Raw genomic sequence first — 20024 nt, 5'->3', positions numbered from 1 at the left:
CAGCCAGAATGTGGCAGTTCTAGAATACCAGTAACACCCACCTGAGTTTCCTACCTTGTGTCTATAGAGTAAACGTAAAATGTTCAGACTCTTTAAATAAAAGGATTTAAAAGTTTAGGATCCACTGGACAAGCTGCGCTCAGCAGGAAGACTGCCCTTGTGGTGAGCACCCCTAAACTGTAAATGCTTTTTCTCCTTTTTTCCCCTCCATTTCCAAACTCCTATTCTTTAAACTCATAACTTTGTTGTTGTTTACAAGCAGGTGTTTTCTTAGTAAGGGATCCCAGAGAAGCTTCTTCCTGAGGCAGTGAACTTTGGGGGGTCACCAGAGTTCCCTAAAATAGTTAAGGCTTTTAAGATTCATTTATAAAGACATTTATTATGTCTTGATTTAATCCATTAGTTTTTGCTTAAGTGATTTGTATGATTCTTTTGCTTATGCAGGCCTGCCCCATAATTGCTGACCATACTCAGTGAGTCCAGATAATACCAGGGAGATTCATCAAAAACGTGGGCTCCCTAGGACAGCAGTGCTATCTTCTCGCACCTGTCGAGATTCCAGTCCTCCCTTGTCTGGATACTGTAGCCATCCTGTTTCTCTAGGGACCTTCAGAATGTCAAAACATCTCATGCTGTACCCTCCATGTAGTGAGAAACCACACCCATAGCATCTCTTTTGGCCAAGGGACCTCCCCTTCTAACCATATTGAGTTTAGAGGGCTTGGGAGGTGACATCAGACTGGAGTTCCCTCCTATATTGCAAATCTGATCTCTGTAAAGTTCAACTCAACTTTGGGCCAAGAATAAACTTCTGGCTCTGCCCCAAGTCAGCTTACTCTTGATAAGGAGTATTTAGATATTCCTTACATCATTATAGTTTCCCATGTAGCAAACTGGATAAAGATTGACAATAAAAGCAGTGTATGCATATAGATTGTGTTCCTTCAAGGACAACCCATATCAGTCTGGTGACTTTCAATACCCATTCTCCTTTTACAAAGAACAGCCCACAAGTTCAAGAACTCATTCTGCTGAACCAACCCATCTACCTAGACTTCCAACAAGAAAAGGTTGTGGGTGACATAGGAAAGCAGTTTCCCTGAACACTCAGTCAAATGTCTACTCTTCAAGTTGGTTTACCTGGTGTTACCTGCTAGCAGAGCCAACAAGCCCATCCAGAAGTCCACTGTGGACTAAGCCCCAAACACCACTTAATTTCTTTCTCTGATTTTTTTTCATTTTGAAAAAACCTGCTCTGTTATAAATGGATAAAGCTGTAGCACCTGCATTGTCTGCACCATGATGTGACTTTTAGTAATAATTCTGTTTTTCCTTTTAATATTTGTTTAAAGGAGTTATTTTCATGCTGCCAAGACTCATTTGTCCAGTTGTCTAGTAACATATAAACAGACAAAAACAAAGGTAACTTGTACATATGCATTTGTTTTCTACCATTTAATCCTCAGAGATCTTGATTTCATTCTTCAAGGATAGGTAAGAAAAAGTAATAGGTCACACTTTAAAAGTACACATTGATCTTCAACATAGAATCTTTGTGTTATTTCTCACCTCCATGCCCACGTAAAGCTTCCACCACCAACCAAAGCAAGCTTTTCCTTCTATGAATTGTTTGTCTTCATTAAGTCTAGGCCAACACCTTCAGTATCTATAAGAGAAACTGCTAGCTGATTCTGAAACCTGTTCTCTCCTTCTTTCTTTGATGAATCAGTCCTTGGTTTTGGATCACCTAAAATAAAAACACTAGTTCTTCCTTAAGTAAGATGTATCCATGTGGCAAATTCCTGGCCAGTGGAACATACATGAGCAGAAGTTTCCAATGCATCTTCTGAGAAATGCTCTTGAAGAAGAGAGTTGTGTTTTTCTTTGCCACTTCCTGCTGACAGGAATATAGGCCTGATGGTTGGTTCCTTGACAGCCATCTTTCACTATGAGAGAAAACTATATGCTGAAGATGGCAAAGCAGTAAAGTACTAGGAATCTGCGTCCCTGTTGACTGTGAAGCCGCCAAGATAACCTAGGACTACTGCCTTTTGAGCTTAATTTACGTAACATATAGATTGAGCTGGTGTGGTGGTCTACACCTGTAATCCCAGCGGCTCAGGAGGCTGAGGCAGGAGGTTCTCAAGTTAAAAGCCAGACTCAGCAATGATGAGACACAAAGCAACTCAGTGAGACCCTGTCTCTAAATAAAAAATACAAAATCAGGCTGGGTATGTGGCTCAGTGGTTGAGTGCCCCTGAGTTTAAACCCCAGTAGCCCCCCAGAAAAGATAGATTGATTATTTAAGCTAATGCTATTGTGATTTTATTTCAATTGCAGCAGCACTCAATTCTAACTAATACAGTAGTTGAGGTGGCAGGTGGGGGAACAAGGAATTTGATCTAAACTAAAAGTATCCATTTCAAAAAGTAGTACCAAGATCAAAGCTCAAACTTATAACACTGGTAGCATGACTTCTAACCATGCTACCAGTGTTTTTTCATGTCACCAGAGGTCATTGGAAATTTAGTATAATTAAGATTTAATTCCTCTTACTGTGTTTTTATTTTGTTAAGATTCTTTATTAGCTTTCCTTTTTCTAAAGTGTGGGGTTTGAAAATGGATTCCTATTATTTAACAGCTTTTCTGAGGTATAACCAAAAAAATGCACATATTGAATGCGTGCAATCTGAGGAGTTTGAACATGAGCACACACCTGTGAAAGCACCCCACAATTCAGTAATAGACTCATCCATTGTCTCCAAGAGTCTCCTTGTGCTCCTTGGACATGGGGGGTTTTGTTTTTGTTCTTTGGTAGGAACAGTTAATCTAAGATTTACCTGCTTGACAAATTAGAAGTTCACTATAGGCACTCTTTTGTAACAGCAGAGGTATAGCATTCATTTGTCTTGCATAACTGGGACTTTATGTTCCCTAAACAACAAGCCCTCCCTTTTTCCCTCCTCTGAGCCTCTGCTGCTGTCTTTCCACTCTCTGCTTCTATGGGTTTGTCTATTTTAGATACCTCATAGAAGTGGAATCGTGCCATGTTTGTCCTTCTGTAACTGGCTTATAATTTAGCATAATGTCCTCCACTTTCATCCATGTTGTTGCATATGGCAGGATCTTCATGTTTTTCAAGATGGAGTGATATTCTGCTATACACATGTACCACATTTTTCTTTATCCATTATCTATCAGTGGACATTTAGGTTGTTTCCATATCTTGGCTATTGTAAATGATACTGCAATGAACTTGAAAGTACAGGTGTCTCTCTGAGATCCTGGCTTCAGTTATTTTGGGAAAATACCCAAAAGTTGGAATACTGAACATACCGTAGTTCTATTTTTAATCTTTTGAGGAATTTCCATACTGGTTTCCATATAGGCTGCACCATTCCCCCAACTATGTATAAGAACTCCATTTTATCTACATCCTCATTAGCATTCATTGTCTTCTTCTTTTTTTGGGGGGGGGGTTGTGTGTGTGTGTGTTAATAACCATTTTAACAGGTATGCTTTGGTATTTCTTAATTTGGATTTGCATTTTCCTGATAAGTGATGCTGAGCACCTTTGAACATACTAAATGGCCTTTTGTATATCTTTTTTGAAGGAATGTCGATTCCTTTTCCCATTTTTTAATTGGGCTATTTGGGTTTTTTTGTTAAGTTTTAGGAGTTCCTTATATATTTTGGATATTAGCTTTATATATTTTCGATATTAGCTTTGCACTACTGTAACAAAATACCTGAGATAATCAACCTACTAAGGGAAATAGTTTATTTTGTCTCTCAGTTTCAGAAGTTTCAGCCCTTGGCCACTTGGCCCTGTTACTTTGGGCCCCTAGTAGCACAGTACATCTGTGTCAGAGGAGTTGTGTTCGCTTTATGGCTGCCTCTGGGAAACAAAGAAAGAGAAGAAGGGCTTGGGTCCCAATATCCCCTTCCAGGGCATGCCTCCAGTGACTTAGCTGACTCCTGTTAGCTACCACCTCTTCAAGTTTCAACTATCTTCCAGTAGCTCCACAAACTGACAACCAAACCTTTAACACATGGGCATTTATGGGATACTTATCCAAACCACAGCATTAGATATATATGGTTTGCAAGTATTTTCTCCCATTCCAAGGTTGACTTTTTATTCTGTTGTTTGTTTCTTTTGTTGTACAGAAGCTTTTAGTTTGATGCAGTCCCTCTTGTGTATTTTAGCTTTTGTTGCCTGTGCTTTGGTGTCATATCCAAGAAATAATTTTCAAGACCAAAGTGAAAAAGCTTTTTCCCTATGCTTTCTTCTGGGAGTTTTATATTTTCTGGTCTTATTGTTTAAGGCTTTAGGAGTTGATATTTTGGGAAGTGGAGATAAGGTAAAGGTCCAATTTTATTCTTTGGCGTGTGGATGTCCATTTTTCTCAGAACCAGAAAATGGGTCTGTAATTATAATACTCAGAAGTCACTCAAAATGTTGGAATGAGTTCCCTTCAGTTCAGCAATTTATTTGGAATAAAATCACCACCATCTGTTCCATGTTCCCTGTGTAATGTGGGTGTAGTATTGGGCTTTGTGAGTCATACCTGAGCATACAGAGGACCAGCTATTATGGCCCATTGGTGAGGAATTGGATTCTAGCATCACGGAATTTGCAACCCCATCCCCTTTTATGGAAGTAGCTTTACAAAATCACCCAGTTAACTTCAAATCTGCTGAATTCTGGTTGTGAAAGAACTATTTTGAGAGAGTTGACACAGTTAAATGTTTATTAAGTGTTTATAAACGTATTAGTCACTGTGAAAACAGAGAGGCAGGTGGGCTCGATATTCCCACCTGTTCATGTTGCTGAAGCAAAGCCACCTGGAAAGTTTCACACAAGTAATTGGACCCTTACCCTTCAGAACTTCACTTTCCTTAAATTCAACAACGGGAACTTTGATGTCTCCTGAAATATCTTCTCCAGGTGCCTTTTGCTGTCAGGAATTGGCCTTGTGTGAGTTGTGCGCAGTGAACCTGCCATTCCCATGCACTGCTGCAGGATGATAAACAGAATCAAAAGCACTATGGAGTGACTTGTAAGAGGAGGCTGAGCAAGTCGGGATTTGCCCTGTACCAAGGAACAACTTTTTCACTTTAAATGGACATCATTAGGATTTTGAGAAGGCCTGAGAAATTGGAATCATTGATAAAGTTTCTTCTTAGGAAACCACCTAAGGAAGAAAGGGCCATTTGTAATCCCGTACATCTATCTCATGCTCACTGCAAGTGTCTTTCTGTGGCCTAGTTCCTGTTGCCAGCCCTTGCTATCTCCCACTCCCTGAGCCCCACATCCAGGGGCTTCTGGATTTCATGGGCAGCCAGAGGAAGCTAGAGGGTGTTGGCATGCATGATCATGGTTAGTTTCATGAGGAGACATAATTTTTAAATCCTGTTGTTCCTCCTGAGCTGTTAAAGGCCATGTGGTCTGGGGGAAGAAAATACTGTGCTCTGCACTGAGAGATCTGGCCTTTGGCCCTAGTCTTAGCAGTAGTGTAGCTGCTACTTCTAACCAGACTTCTCTGGGCCCATTGTCTTAATTTGCTGAATAGTCAAATTGAACTGAAAAATACCAAGGCTACTACTTGGTACACAGATCCTTCCACCCAGCAGGCTTACTTTCCAAACCATATAGGAAAGAATTTGAGCCAAACTCTAGCTGCTAGAGTATTCTTCCATCCCCTAATGTAGCTGTCCAACTCCAACCTCTTCCCACTGACCTTCCTCTCCAAAGACTAACAAAGTAAAAATTTCATTTGGGCCAAATCTGAGGTGCCCCCTCTCCTCACCCCCATTCCCTGTACTCCTATGGTAAATTGGTTTGTTCTGAATTTCCACAGGAATATTTGTTAGTGCCTTCAGCTATTGGTAGAGAGTAACAGGTGAACAGCAGCTGCTGTCTTACTGACCTCCATGGAGGAGAGACAGCTGAGTCCTGGGGAAACCCAGGCTTAAGCTGTGGGATCGGAGAGGCTGGAAAAGGCAAAAAAGGAGGAAAAAGAATGAAGATGTCTGAGAGAGTCTGGAACAAAGGAGTTTCCTAGGAAAACCTTTAAATTTAACTGTGCACCACTAGCTGCCCAGGTTGTCAGTTTTGCCCTAATTATGTTCTGGATCTTTCTGCAAAGTGAATTACAGGGAGCTGACCTGAGACATGTTATGACAAAAAGCTTACAGAGTGGAGAAATAAGATATTATATTCATGTGCATAGTTAAGGATTGTCCCTCAGCCTTCCAGTGATGCCAGAAGAGATAAGCTATAATGAGCCCCACACAATCCCCCAAAATCTTAGCTAACATCAAGTGTGCATTTATTTAGCACACTGCATTTATTACCACGTGGGGTAATGTATCAGGGTTCTCCAAAGAAACAACCAACAGGATACATGTGTACTTAAATTAAGAGATTTATTTTAAGAAACTGACTCCTGCAGTTATGAGGGTTGCCATCTGAGACTCATAGGATAGGCCTGTAGGCTGGAAACTCCAAGCAAGAATTGATATTGCACTTGAATCCAAAATCTTTAAGGCTGACCTGGAAACCGAAGCAGGGTTTCTGTGTTACAGTCCTGAGACAGAATTCTACCTGCAAAATTCTTTTTGCTCTTAAAACCTTCAGGTGATTAGGTGAATCCCACCCACATTATTAGAGAGTAATCTGTTTTATTTGAAGTCCCTGTTTGTGGATGTTAATCACATCTCCAAAATACCTTCACAGCAATAACTGGATTAGCGATTGATTTAATAACTGGGCACCCTGGTCTAGGCCAAGTTGATGCATAAAACTTAACAATCATGGGTAGGTGTTGTTAATCTCTGTTTTGCTGATGATGAACCATGAGGCTAAAAACAATTAAGTATCTTACCCAGAGTGACATTGTTATTGCACAGATTCACCAGGTTGACTAACTCAGGAATCTAGGTCTGGCTCAGAATGCTGAGCTGCCTGCCAAGAACACAAGAGCCCTGGGGGAGGTATGCACTATGCCATCTAAGAACCTATGGAATCACTGAAGTTAAAGCCAGCCATTACACCAGGCTGCTCTTTTTGCCCCATTGGGTCCTTATAAAGTGAGATTACAGGGCCAAACTATTTCAGAAAAGAATTATTTCTTTTTTTTCCTCATTTCTTTTCCTCTCTCCCACCCCCCACCACTTCAGTCTTATTTCTTTCCCACTGGATTTGGTTTATTTTTCTTTTCTGTTTCTCTCCTTCTCATTTTTTGCTCAGTATCCTTTTAAAAAGCATTATTTCTTGCTGAAATGAAAATGGAAAGGAGAGAAATAGGGGAACTTCATAGAAGGAACTTGAGCTGTTCTGATGCCTGCACAGCAGTTGTGCTTAGATCAGGAAAAAAGGGGAGGGAGGGAGGAGAGCAAAATGGAAGAAAGGGTGGTAAAAGAAGGAAAAGGGGAGAGAGAGAATTCAGCCTTCATTTCCTACAAAAAAGCAGTCTCTTCTGATTATTTTTGGTGATTTTGTATCTGAGCATTTGATCTAGAAGGAGCTCTATCTGTTTGTTAAGAATGTTGCAGTCACTAGAGCAGTGGTTCTTGGACTGCTGTACATTAGAACTATCTAGTAGCTATTTTAAAAAAAAAAGCTGCTGCTGCCCCTCTGGATCCCTGACCGGGGTAAGCCCAGACCTAGAACTGGTTAAAAGTCTCCAGGTGATGCCAGTGAGCAGACCTGTTTGAGAACCAGTATCTCAAAGTACCAATGCCTGAGACCCATGGGTAGTGACGAGAAGTCCTAGTGGTAACTTCCCCAGGGAAGGTGGAGGAGTGAATAAGGACTGGGAAGGGGCTTGACACCCAGGGCATTCTGTATCTCATTCTGGGTGATGATGATGGCGATGGAATTTTAATATTCCTTACTGTATAAATTATATCCCAGTTGAAAAGGTAAAATATTAATACTTACATACGTACAAACATAAGGCACAGTAATATCTGGTCCCACCCTCCGAGATTTAATTTGTAAAACTTCCCAGTTGGTTCCAGTGCACAACCAGGGCCAGGACTCACAGCTCTAGAAAGAGCTTCAGGCTAGCAGGGCCTTGACAAGTCTTTCATGGTCCAGCATTCAGCCTCAACCTTCCCCATTTATCCACTCACAAGAGCTGGTCCCGTTAAAGGAACAAATCAAACTCGCACAAATCAAACTCACAGCAGCTGACCAAATTCAGTAGTCCTATGCATTGACATTTTTAAAAGGAATCTCAACACACTTGAAACACTGTTTCAGGAAGAGAATTGGAGATCCCCTTTTGGCTTTTCTTTCCCTAGATTCCACATTAAAAGATACTCTAAAGTTGCTAATATGTATTTTCAAATAGAGCGTATAGTACCTAATCTGCGATTCTGAAAGCCCCCCAAACTCCACAAACTGTAACTTCTTTTGGCTAGGGAGCACTGAAACATATTTGGCCATAAAACCTGACCAGAAATCAAATGACACCATTTAGAGACTTATTTCACTTCGTGTGAATAGTCCTGTGTTTTGCTTCCGAAATATGAATATGTTTGCTCTGCTCCCCACTATAACATAATATTCAATATTTATACATTTCTGAATCTGATCAGTTTAATTCTCAAAGCCATCTGGCTCATGGTTTTCAGGTAGAAGACTGTGGCCTATCATATCTTTATATTATTAAATTCCCTGGGGACCCAACCTGATCTAGGGCAATATCCTCACCCCATAAGTAATCCATTTTCAAGCCATCTGGTAGTTTGAATTGTGCTGACAGGTGATGACATTTGTTTCAGCAGGAACCAACTCAATTTTACCTGCTATTTCATTGCTGTGCCTGGCACCAAGCCTGGCACAGTGAGGCTCAGGTAAATATGTGTTAAGAAATACAGGAATGGGGCCTGGGGTTATGGCTCAGAGGCAGAACACTTGCCTCACATATGAAGCACTGGGTTCGATCCTCAGCACCACATAAAAATAAATAAGCAAAATGAAGATATTGTGTCCATGTATAACTAAAAAAAATTGTAAAGAAAGAAATACAGGAATGGATTGTGTGTAGATTCCTCTAGTTTTACTCTCAGAGGGTGGTCTTTTTCCAGTCTTCTCCTTAAATCTTGGGAGAACCATGTTCCTATGGCATCTGTTTAACTACATCTCCAAATTCCAAAAGAATTATGTTACAAGAGGAAATCAGATATTTGAAGACATGGCTTGATTCCTACCATAGGAAAGAAAAATCTGTATAACACAAAATAGGATGCAATTTCAAGAAATTAATGATATTAACACAATAGTAATAATATTTTGATTTTAATAGTGCTTATGACTAGTGGCTTCTATATTGGCCAGCACTGCTCTATATCTGGGGTACAGGTTCATCTCATTCTGATAGAAATGGCTAGGGCATTCTGAGTCCACCCCGAGAGGGTCACTAAACCCAACTTTAAAGTAGGGGATGAAGTAATTCCATACAGATGCAGACCAAGTGAAGCAAAATAAAAATGAGAACATGAAGGTGTTAAGGAAACTGGCATATTCAGAGAACTGTGTATGATTTGGTATGGCAGGAGATTAGTGTTTGGTGGAATGGAAGGTGGTAGAAAAGTGGGGAGACTGAATTTTCTGAGAAGCAAAATCCTAAGATTCTTGTAAGCTCTGACATGAAGTTTGGACTTCAGCCTCTACAGATGTGTATGTCTTGGGGTACGATTAATGACCTGATATCAAAATCCACTCAGCAGTTAAAACTTTCAGTCTGTGACTTCAGGGTAGGTGTTTAAGATGCTCTTGTAACCCGTTGCTGTTCTAAGGTTGTTTGAGAACTCTGACAAGTGGTTATCTGTGCCATCTGCTGCTGTCTCCAATGCTTTCCACATACCAAAAGCAGTTTGGCATGGAATATCCTCCTGAAGTCAAACTGGGAAAAGAATTACTGTGGTTTCTGCAGATGGCTGCTGTGCATTAGTGAGTCAGGGAAGAGTCTTTGGAGGAACTGGGATAGGGGGACCTTCCCATCCTGCCAGGCACCTGCCTGTGGTTAATTGACAGGTGAATGTGTTAGGGTCAAGGGAATCACTATTAAAGTCCCTAAAGTAACTGGAGAAATAGGATTTAAATTTAGGTGAAGGGTCACCAGTCTTCCAGTTCTTTCCAACAGTTGCCAAACTGGAAATACATCTAAATAAAATAAAAGCTATGCCTTCTCTGCCTTTGTTGGGATTTTTGCTTCCAACTAAATAGGTTAATATATTTGGAGGGGAAGTTTTACACTTTACATGAATTTTTCCTGACTAAAATGTTTAATTCAAAACACTGATTTTTATGGATGTCAGACATTATATAATAAACAAATCAAGAATTTAACTTTTGGGCTGGGGATATAGCTCAGTTGGTAGAGTGCTTGCCTCGCATGCACAAAGCCCTGAGTTCAATCTCCAGCACCACACACACACAAAAAAAGAAGAATTTAAATTTTCACTTAATAAAGAAAAATGTTTCTTTTTTGGCAAGTACAGGATTTCACAAAGGTTTGTCATATTTTGTATTTTTTCCTTATTAAAAAAGAAGGTACTAGTGTATGGTGTTGGGAGTTTCCTTGGTTTCATCTAATGTTCTGCTTTGAGTTTTTGATGTTACTAAGGTAGACATAAGTTTGACTCATACAAGAACTGTGTGATTTGTAGACTTCCTCAGGTGTGAGGTAACTTAGGCCTTCTTATACTCCTAGTGCTGATTTCTAGGAGAAGCAAAGTGAGATCCAAAAAGAAAATAAATCTTTCTCATTATTAAATTTGTGCTCTTGACTCCTGCATTTGGTACTACTGTAACAACTGGGGGTTAAACTGTCAGTTTGACAACTTGTAAAGCTCTTTATCATAGAAAGCAAGAAAAATCAATGCCAAATTACCTCAGGAATATTATTGATGACCTAAATGTCATTTTCTGTTTTTATTACTTTTCATTGTATTTAGCTTGTAATTCAAACCGCTTTCTAATTAATTTGGTTTGGCTCAGTTGGAAATAGAAAAAGCTAACTATCTAATAGGTGACACATGTCGCAGAGAAACCTTACAACATCCCCATTTCCCTGAGATCAATCAACCATGAAATAACTTACCAAACTTTTGTTTTTCTAGCAAATTCTCAAGAAATACAATAAAATTAAATTTGTCTAGTCCAAAGGAATGGGAAGAAACATGAATGAGCAAAAGTGACCTGAAAGCCCAGTTTTATCTAACTATAATCTCTCTCCTAGTTGTTAAAATATCCCGAAGCAGTTGATCATGTTGCATTTTAATTTCAAAGCCATGTGTTGTATTAGCAAAGTGCACATGTTCCTGATTTGAACTACGAGTTCCCTGGCTGTTAACCAGAACTCTCGGCTGGCATGGACAAGGTCTCCTGAAGGTCAAAGGCCTAGAGCCTACATCTTGGTTAGATCTTACCCGTGTGGAAACCAGAAGCCTGGGTCAGGGCAGCAGTGCCTATGACAGGCCCTGATTAGATTAGGCCTGCATTTATCAACTACACAAAGAGTACACTTAACCTTTCAACTCAAGAGTTTTGATGTATCTTTAAAACAAAAAGGTGAATGTTATTCAGCCAAAGTCTTGGTCCAATAGTAATGGAGTTTAACAAGCAGCTTTTTCTGATTTCATCTATATCCAGGCTTATATAGGAACAATATGCAAGATCTAGCCTGAGAAGCATTTTATCTGTTTTCCAAATTTATAAATAGAATTTATTGACAGTTATAGGAAATGACTTTGTAATTTTACATCATATTCATTTTTATGTAGGAGTTTAATATTTCCTTTAGTTTCCATCTAGACTGGTTTATTTATTTTATGGATTCATTCATTTACATTTAGTAGATTAGGACTATTCTATCAATTGATTAATATATCTATATTGTGGAAATCCATATATAGAAGGAATGATAAACTGCTTTTAGAAATTTGATTGCTCACTGGGCATGGTGACACATACCTGTAATCCCAGTGGCTCGGGAGGCTGAGACAAGAGGATCAGGAGTTCAAAGCCAGCCTCAGCAACAGCAGGTACTATGCAACTCTGTGAGACCCTGTCTCTAAATAAAAAATACAAAATCAGGCTGGGTTTGTGCCTTAGCTGTAGAGTGCTCCTCTAACACATGTGAGGCCCTGGGTTCAATCCTCAGCACTAAATAAAAAAAAATAAAGATACTGTATCCAATTACAACTAAAAAATACATTAAAAAAAGAAAGAAATTTGATTTCTCTTTATTCCTCCAAGTATTTGACTTAAATAATGCTCTGGAATATTTTTTTTAGTTCTTTAAAATGCACTGTTTAATTCCCCAGGAAGTGACCAATAAGTGTATAACAAGACAGGTTGAATTATATATATATATATATATGTGTGTGTGTGTATGTGTGTGTGTGTGTGTGTGTGTATGATATAATTTATATTTGAGGTTAGGGTACTAGAAATAAAACACAGAGTTCTCTCTGAACTGCATCCCCAGCCCTTTTTTATTTTGAGGCAGTCTTGCTAAGTTACTTAGGGCCTCACAGAGTTGCTGAGCCTGACCTCAAACTTGTGATCCTCCTGCCTCAGCCTTCTGAGTCACTGGGATTACAGGTATGTACCACCATGCCTGGCTGAATAATATAATGTTTGAATGTTTTTGGTTGTTTCACATTCTCTTGAGGAGACTGATACAGCTTTGGAATGAAGAACAATCTTACCTCACACATTAAGAAAGGGAAATTGCATGGAAATGGAGGGAGACCCTCATTGTTATACAAAATTACATATAAGAGGTTATGAGGGGAATGGGATAACAAACATGGAGGGAAATGAATTACAGTAGATGGGGTAGAGAGAGAAGATGGGAGGGGAGGGGAGGGGGGATAGTAGAGGATAGGAAAGGTAGCAGAATACAACAGTCACTAATATGGCAGTATGTAAAAATGTGATGTGTAACCGATGTGATTCTGCAATCTGTATTTGGGGTAAAAATGGGAGTTCATAACCCACTTGATTCTAATGTATGAAATATGATATGTCAAGAGCTTTGTAATGTTGTGAACAACCAATAAAAAAAAGATATGAAACAGAAACACCAAAAAAATAAATAAATAAAGATCAGCTGGGGACATCCATGTCCTGGATATGTGTGGGATAGACTCTCCAGGCAGCAGTGTTGGTGATGGGACCAAGCCATGGAGATCAATCTGAATCCATGGGAAGAGATATAAACCTCCTTGTTCTTTAATTTATTTTCTATTTCTTCTCATAATGTCCATCTCGGGGGCAGGGAGAAGCTCCTGCCCTCTTGGAACTAAGTTTCTACTTTGTAAATTTCTGCTTTTTAAATTCTTCATCAGAGTCCTTGTCTCATCCAGTACAAGGTCATATATAACTAAAAAATATTTTTCTTTTTAATCACTTACTCGCTGTAGCCTTCAAGATAAAATTATTCTTCATGTTAAAAGGATTGCTTTTTCTGTCATTACATTGTTTCTGCAGTGTGCTTGTTCAGTTAAGTAAACTCATTTCGTGTGACATTTATAGAATCCTGGCCCCGAAGGCAGGTTCCAAGGGGGAAAAGGCAGCAAAGTGCCTTCAGGAGAAATTATTCTTTCCCTGAATAAAAGAAAGATAAAATGAGCTCATTTTAATTATATTAAAAGTGGTTGCCAATCACCCCAAAATCTTGATCTCTTTTTCTCCTTGTTTAGATGAAATTAAATCTTAGAGCCATTTTAAAACCTTTCCAAACTATGAGAGAGGTTGCTTTGCCAATACACTTTCAATTGGAAGTAATTTTTAAATTTCCTCAAAAACACTCATAAACCTTGAATTTCAAAAAACTGCTGCAAAAAGTGATATTTTTATCTCTTTGTCTCAGTATTTTTGATAACACTCTTTTCATCTTGAGGTCATATTATTTTAAAAGTCATTCTGAATTTGATATTACCAGGAAAAAATACTTATCAGCAGAGATCATCATTATCTTGATAGTTGATAAGGCATTTTATGGTATTTAACTTATTGATTATGTATTTCATTAGGTTAGTGACATTTGTTGAGCCCTAAGTGTGAGTAAAATAAAAACATTTTTTTCTAATTATGTCCAAGATTAGTGACAGTGAAAAATGAAATATATATGTTTATTATCTTTATGATTTCCTCGGTTTCTAAGTAAATCCCTGCACCTTTACTATCTACCAAACTTTTCCACTTCCTTACTTCAGACACATGATGTTGGACAGAACTGCTTTGTTGATTTTGAGATCTAAAAGCAATGACCTATTCCCATTCCTTCCTTTCCCTATTTTTCCAAAACCTTTTACAGTGAAAAGTTACCAGCTTTCTGGATGTTCAGAGTCAACCATTCAGACAGCAAAGCAACATTAAGAAAACATTTAATGAACAACTACTCTACTAGGCTCTGCTCTAGCGAGGAGAATCTATCTAAAGGTTTTTTAAGGAGTTTGGAAGATATGGCTAATGGATCCTGTTAATTGTACTAGGGGGTTAACATAGAATTGTTAGAATTGCTTGGATGATCTCTTCTCTCTTAACTTGCTTGATTTTACAATATTTCAGTCCCTTTTGGAGAGAATGTAGTGTTCCACACAGTTGGGAACACAGCCCTAACTACCAGTTACCACAGGAGTGGCTTGGACTTTTCAGAGTCGTTGGCTTCATCACAATCAGCTTTCCACAGCCTCTCATCACTGTTCTTACAAAGTTCTGAACAGATGGATCTCCAGAGATGTCCTAGATAGGGGACCCCAGGACATTGGGAAAGGATGAGCAAGACCTGACCTCTTCCTGGGAGGTGGCTCAAATAAGAGAAGAGGAATAGAGGCTCAATTTTTGATGATATTTCTTGGAGGCTAAAACACCTTTTTGTGATTGCTTATCTTTTTACCCTCTGCTACCAACTTTCCTTCTGTTTTGCCTTTTAAAGTATTTATATACAGCCCCTTCCCCATTCATATTTCCCAAATTTTTTTCCTACTCCTTGTGCTTATCCCAGAGAAACAGTACTATGTGACTTGATTACAAAGTGTTTCTTAGAATTAATCAATAACACCTTGAGGTTTTCCAGTTTAATTTGTATGTATTTATCTTGGAATATAGTACACATCTCTTTAGCATGCAATTTTGTAGTTGTTTCGATGTTGGCAGGTTTTTAGGTATGGGAGGGGAGGAAGTTGTATTTTTAGCTCTAGTGATTCACTTTATAAACGGTATACACTACAGTCTGTTCTCCAGTTGATTTACTGCATATGGAATCAACTCACTGTAAGTACACCCTACAATTTCAGTGGTTTACAAAACCAATAAAAATATAAAATGCTGAAATAAATATTTAAGATTCCTTTTCTGCATTGCACTAAAGAGATGATGAAAATAAATTTTAAAAGAAAGTATTTGCACTTGAGGAATTCAGGTAAAAGTCATAAAGCTATAATTAAAAACAGAATTATGGGAGCCAGGTAAAATTGAGGGGGGGGTGGATAATTAGATTTTACTATTTGTTTCGCTTTTATCTTATATTCACTTATACAAAGTCAGTGTTGGTGGACTACAAAATATAGGTTGATTGGTTTGTTTTGGGTACCAGGGTTTGAACCTGGAGATGCTTAACCAATAATCCACATCCCCAGCCCTTTCTATTTTTTTATTTTTCATCATTTTAAAATAAAAATTTTTAATCACTTTATCACTTTGAAATAAAGTATTTATATTTGGGTATATGCTACCACTCACTGCATCAGAATCCTTCTCAACACAGAACTTTAAAGAAACCACTACCAGATGATTAGTTTTCCCCCAAGCAATGCACCTATTTGATATCTGAAATTTAGATGCATCTCCAGCCTTGTTCCTCCTTCACTGACCCTCTATTCGATATGGAACAGCTGTCATACTGTCTCACAAACCTGCCAGTTCCCTGCATCAAAGACCATCTCACAACCTAGCCTCTCCCTAAGTCCAGTTTTCTCTTCAGCATTCAAATCTCACACCCCCCCCATGTGTCTTTCCCTGAGGCCACAAACAAAAGGACAGCTCACTGGTTCCCAAACTAACTGCATGTAAGAAGTAATAGAGGAAGTGGTTTAAAGCATAGATCCCTTAAGCTCCTTTAGAAACTCTAAAGCAGATTGTGTCTCTGAGACCTAGAAATGGGCATTTTATCCAGCTTCCCAGCCAGTTCATCTACCACTACCTGCCATTCTCCTTTGATGTTTTGGGAACCATTGGTATGAGAGGGGCAAAACAAAACAAAACAAAATAAACAATTCTGGAGTCTGTTAAACCTGAGTTCAAGTCTTACAACCTGTACTTACTGGCTGATCAGGGTACCAGACTTCTCTGGGTCTTAGAGACTATAGTCTCTTTGCCAGAGATTTTTGGGGAAGGGAGCTATATAGGTTTAAGAATCCACCCAACTAAGTTAGCATCCCAAGTGGTGTGAATATAGTCATCTAAAGGAGGTCCACCAGAGCAGACTGCTATCCTAAGTGGTGTGCATTAGCCAGTCTCATTTATGCTGTAGTCTTACAGAGTATCAGCAGCATTCCCTCTTTTAAAGTTCAAACAAGTTTAGTGTCTTTGATACAGAATTCTCAGTTGTTTGTATTTAGACTGATTCCAAATAGAGAATGAGTCTCAATTTCCTGTACATCGAAGCATCCTGTTATGGTGAGTAAAGACATGGTAGCACTGTATGCCATTCTGGGACTTGAAACTATTTCAGTATTTAAATATATTCCAGAACCTTTTAATGGGGATTTCTCTATTCTTCACTCAGGAAAAGAGAATGATCATATTTAGAACTGGAAAGGACCTCAGAAACCATCTTATTCAGCTTTCTTGTTAAGTTTCAGCAACTTCATACCAACACATAGTTAGATAAGAAAATGTCAATAGCTAGCCACAGACCGTTGGGAAAACTGGAATTTGGGTGTAAATCAAAATTGGGGAATGATTTAAGTCGCTTTAAACTATTGATTTAACCCACAGCTTCAGCAATTATAGTATAATTGAATTAGCTAGTAGAGTTAGAATACTGCTAGACGAGTAGATACCTTACAACCTACCATATTTAGACATACCTCCTTCTTTGCCTTCTCTCTACAGCTTTTGAAAAGGAATTTCCTCCACCAGCCTAGTTTGATTAAATGATCAGCAGTGAACATACTTGAAGTTATGATTAAGTTCATTTACTAAAATAAAAAATAAAAAGTATTTGTTGTTTATTGAGTACTTTTTATGAGATGGTTCATTAATTCTATTCATTTCTTTTATTAATCCTTCTAACTATTCTACAGAATAGATGCTGTTATTTTTCCTTTAGTCATAGGAGAACTAAAGACTGTTCAAGGTCAGGGAACAAGTATGTGGCTGAGTTAGGAATCTAATCTTTGTCTGACTCCAAGAGTGTTTTACAGCAACTAATGACAGACTATGACTTAGACTAATATTCCTAAATTTTTGTGTTAAATACTAATTAAAACTACAAACTTTCGACCTCTATAACTGCTCTTATGTGGAAATTTAGAGAAGGCCCAGAGACTCCCCAAATCTCCTTCTTGCAAGAATATCATCACCAATGAGTATGTACCATTAAATTTAGCTCTACAGTAAAGATTGTTAAATAATTACAAGGTAAATAATTGCCTACTATATCTTACATGTTGAGTTTAGCACTGTAGATAAGAATGAAATTTGGTACCTGTATCTTATTGGGTTTAAGTATATATTACAAGTAGAAGCTCAAACTATTCTTTCTGAGCAAATAGATACACCTTTTTTTTAACTCCTTTTTTTTTTTTTTTTTGGAAATCACGCTAAAATCATATATACTTTTGAAGATACAAGTAATAATAAAATTTTAAAATATCAGGCCTAAGAGGGTTTAAAGATTATCTAAGAACACAGCCTTCTCATTTACAGGTGAGTAAAATGGGCCTAGAAAGTTTCTGTGACTTACCAGGGATCACATAGCCAGTTAGATCAGGATCAGGCTTAGCATCCAGAATTCAAGTTCCTATTCTAGTGTTTTTCCTAGTCCATCCAAATAAGCAATTTTGCATCTCGATTTCATTCCTTTCGAAGTGGGGGAAATGTGTTATTGTGTCTTTGAAAATAAGATAGTAATAAGAGTTTTAACACAGATATTCATTTCATCCCTATAAAGATTCAGACAGAAGCTAGAATACAGACGTATTCAGAAACAGAACACAAAGGCCAGGAGCCATGATGCTACAATGAGATTGGCAATACTGTCTTTTTAGACAGAACTATAGATTACCATAAATTCAGTTGTCTTTACTCCAAACAGTTCTTCATCCAACCACTAGTATTTAGCACCCAACTGCATGCCAAGCACTGTAGTTGACCTTAAAGAACACAAAGACATAAAATCCAGTCCTGCTCTCATGAAGATCTCAGGTGCTAGAGGAACTAGCAAACAAATGCAGGCCATGGTCCCACAGAATAGCCTGCTTTCTCAGAAAAGTGACTGCTCCTTTCTCCAGAAAGTTTTGTCCTTCAAGTAAAACATGTTAAGTTGATATTAGCAAGAGTGCTGACCAGTATACACAGTTTTTTCTTCAGCAGAGATTCCTCTTCCAAAAATAGTCATGGATCATAGCTAGATTAATTAAGAAATAGGAGCTTGTGTTGTTTTTATTTTTTAACTTGGGGCCAGTAATCACCAACCTGACTTTTCAAGGGTGTCTCCAGTTATCTTAACTGGCACTGAAAATTTTCCCAAATAAAAGTAACTTTCAACTGCCATAATTTACAAGCAAAATTATAATAAACTTATAAATACCACCGTAAAAAGTCAGTGATGTGCCAAAACAAACTACAAAGAGATGATGTTGCAGGGCAGGTGGGGGATGTGAGTAATATTCTATTATATCAGCAAAAACATGATGTGACAGCCATTTAAATTTTATAAGAAAATGAATGAAAATTCTATTTTAATACTGCTAATTCATTCTTAGTAAATCATCATTCTCTAATAATTCAGCATTTTTGTTCTAACTGTAAAATGATTCTATAATAAGCTATAAAATAGATATGGCATTTCCAGGTTTGAATTTTTACATGTTAAGTTACAGCTTAAAATGTTTTAAAAGTTGTTCAACTTTTTTAAAACAGGAGAGAGGAGGGAGCCCAGGAGCAAGCACATTTGCATGTTAGTATGAACAAATGCATAGAGAAGGAGTTTTCCATCAGGGACTTTTGAAAGCATTATAATGCAAACTATGTTTTTAAACTGGGCAAACTACTGATGGCTTTATTGAATGAATTTATTACAGAAGAATTTTAGTCAGATGACATTTCTCATCAAATAACAGTAAACACAATAGCCATTTCCAATAAGACTGTTCTATCAAGCCAAGGGCTTAAAAAAGAAAAGAGGACTTGCCTTGTTCCAAACATAGCATTGTACTAAATATTTGTTTATTACACTAGAAAAGAAAAGAGTCCTGCCAGCCAGACATAGTGGACTGGAAAAAAACATGCCATTGTGTCAGATCATCCCAAGAAATATCTACTTTTCCCTCTTTTCCTAATAATGTTTGACAAGTGGAGATGAATTTTTAAAATCTAAGTCTCTTTTATGTCATTCATTGGGATAATACTATAAAATCTCTCCTTGGGTACTCAGAGTATTACAACATCAATGACCTGTCAGCAGCTGCATACAGTTTTTCTTTTTAAGACTATGTAAAGCTATAGTTAAATTCTAATTTTCTAAAATAGGTTTAAGAATGGGGAGAGCCAAAATTAGGTGCACTTTTCTTGCTAGAAATTAGACCACAAATTGTACATTGTGCTTATAAAGATGATTAAGGCGGTCCAGCCGCACACCAGCAGTTCAGCAGATTAATTGGAGCATGCAGATTTGTGTAAAAACATATGTTGGGACTTGGGAAACCTTTTTTTTTTTAATGATGTTTAAAAGTTTTCTTGTAAGTTCTTATGTGTAATTTACACATTA

At 38.0% G+C, this 20024-nt stretch overlaps 1 protein-coding gene across 7 annotated transcripts in view; it reads left to right on the top strand.

Annotated features, from left to right (window-relative positions):
• The window catches only part of CDIN1 (CDAN1 interacting nuclease 1), a 220911-nt gene that overhangs the window by 174338 nt on the left and 26549 nt on the right, over nucleotides 1–20024 (top strand). Inside the window, exon 11 of one of the 7 annotated variants that reach the window (XM_081288680.1) lies at nucleotides 14346–14529. The exons of the other annotated variants lie outside the window; for them this stretch is intronic. Within the exon in view, the coding sequence (XP_081144806.1) occupies nucleotides 14346–14514 (169 nt within the window). The 3' untranslated portion in view covers nucleotides 14515–14529. Of the gene's footprint in view, nucleotides 1–14345; nucleotides 14530–20024 lie in introns of those variants that run through there. 7 annotated transcript variants of the gene reach the window in all.

The sequence above is a fragment of the Spermophilus citellus genome (assembly GCF_964194105.1).
Source record: "Spermophilus citellus genome assembly, chromosome: 4".
Lineage (NCBI taxonomy): Eukaryota > Metazoa > Chordata > Mammalia > Rodentia > Sciuridae > Spermophilus > Spermophilus citellus.
This window is presented reverse-complemented; position numbering and strand designations above follow the sequence as displayed.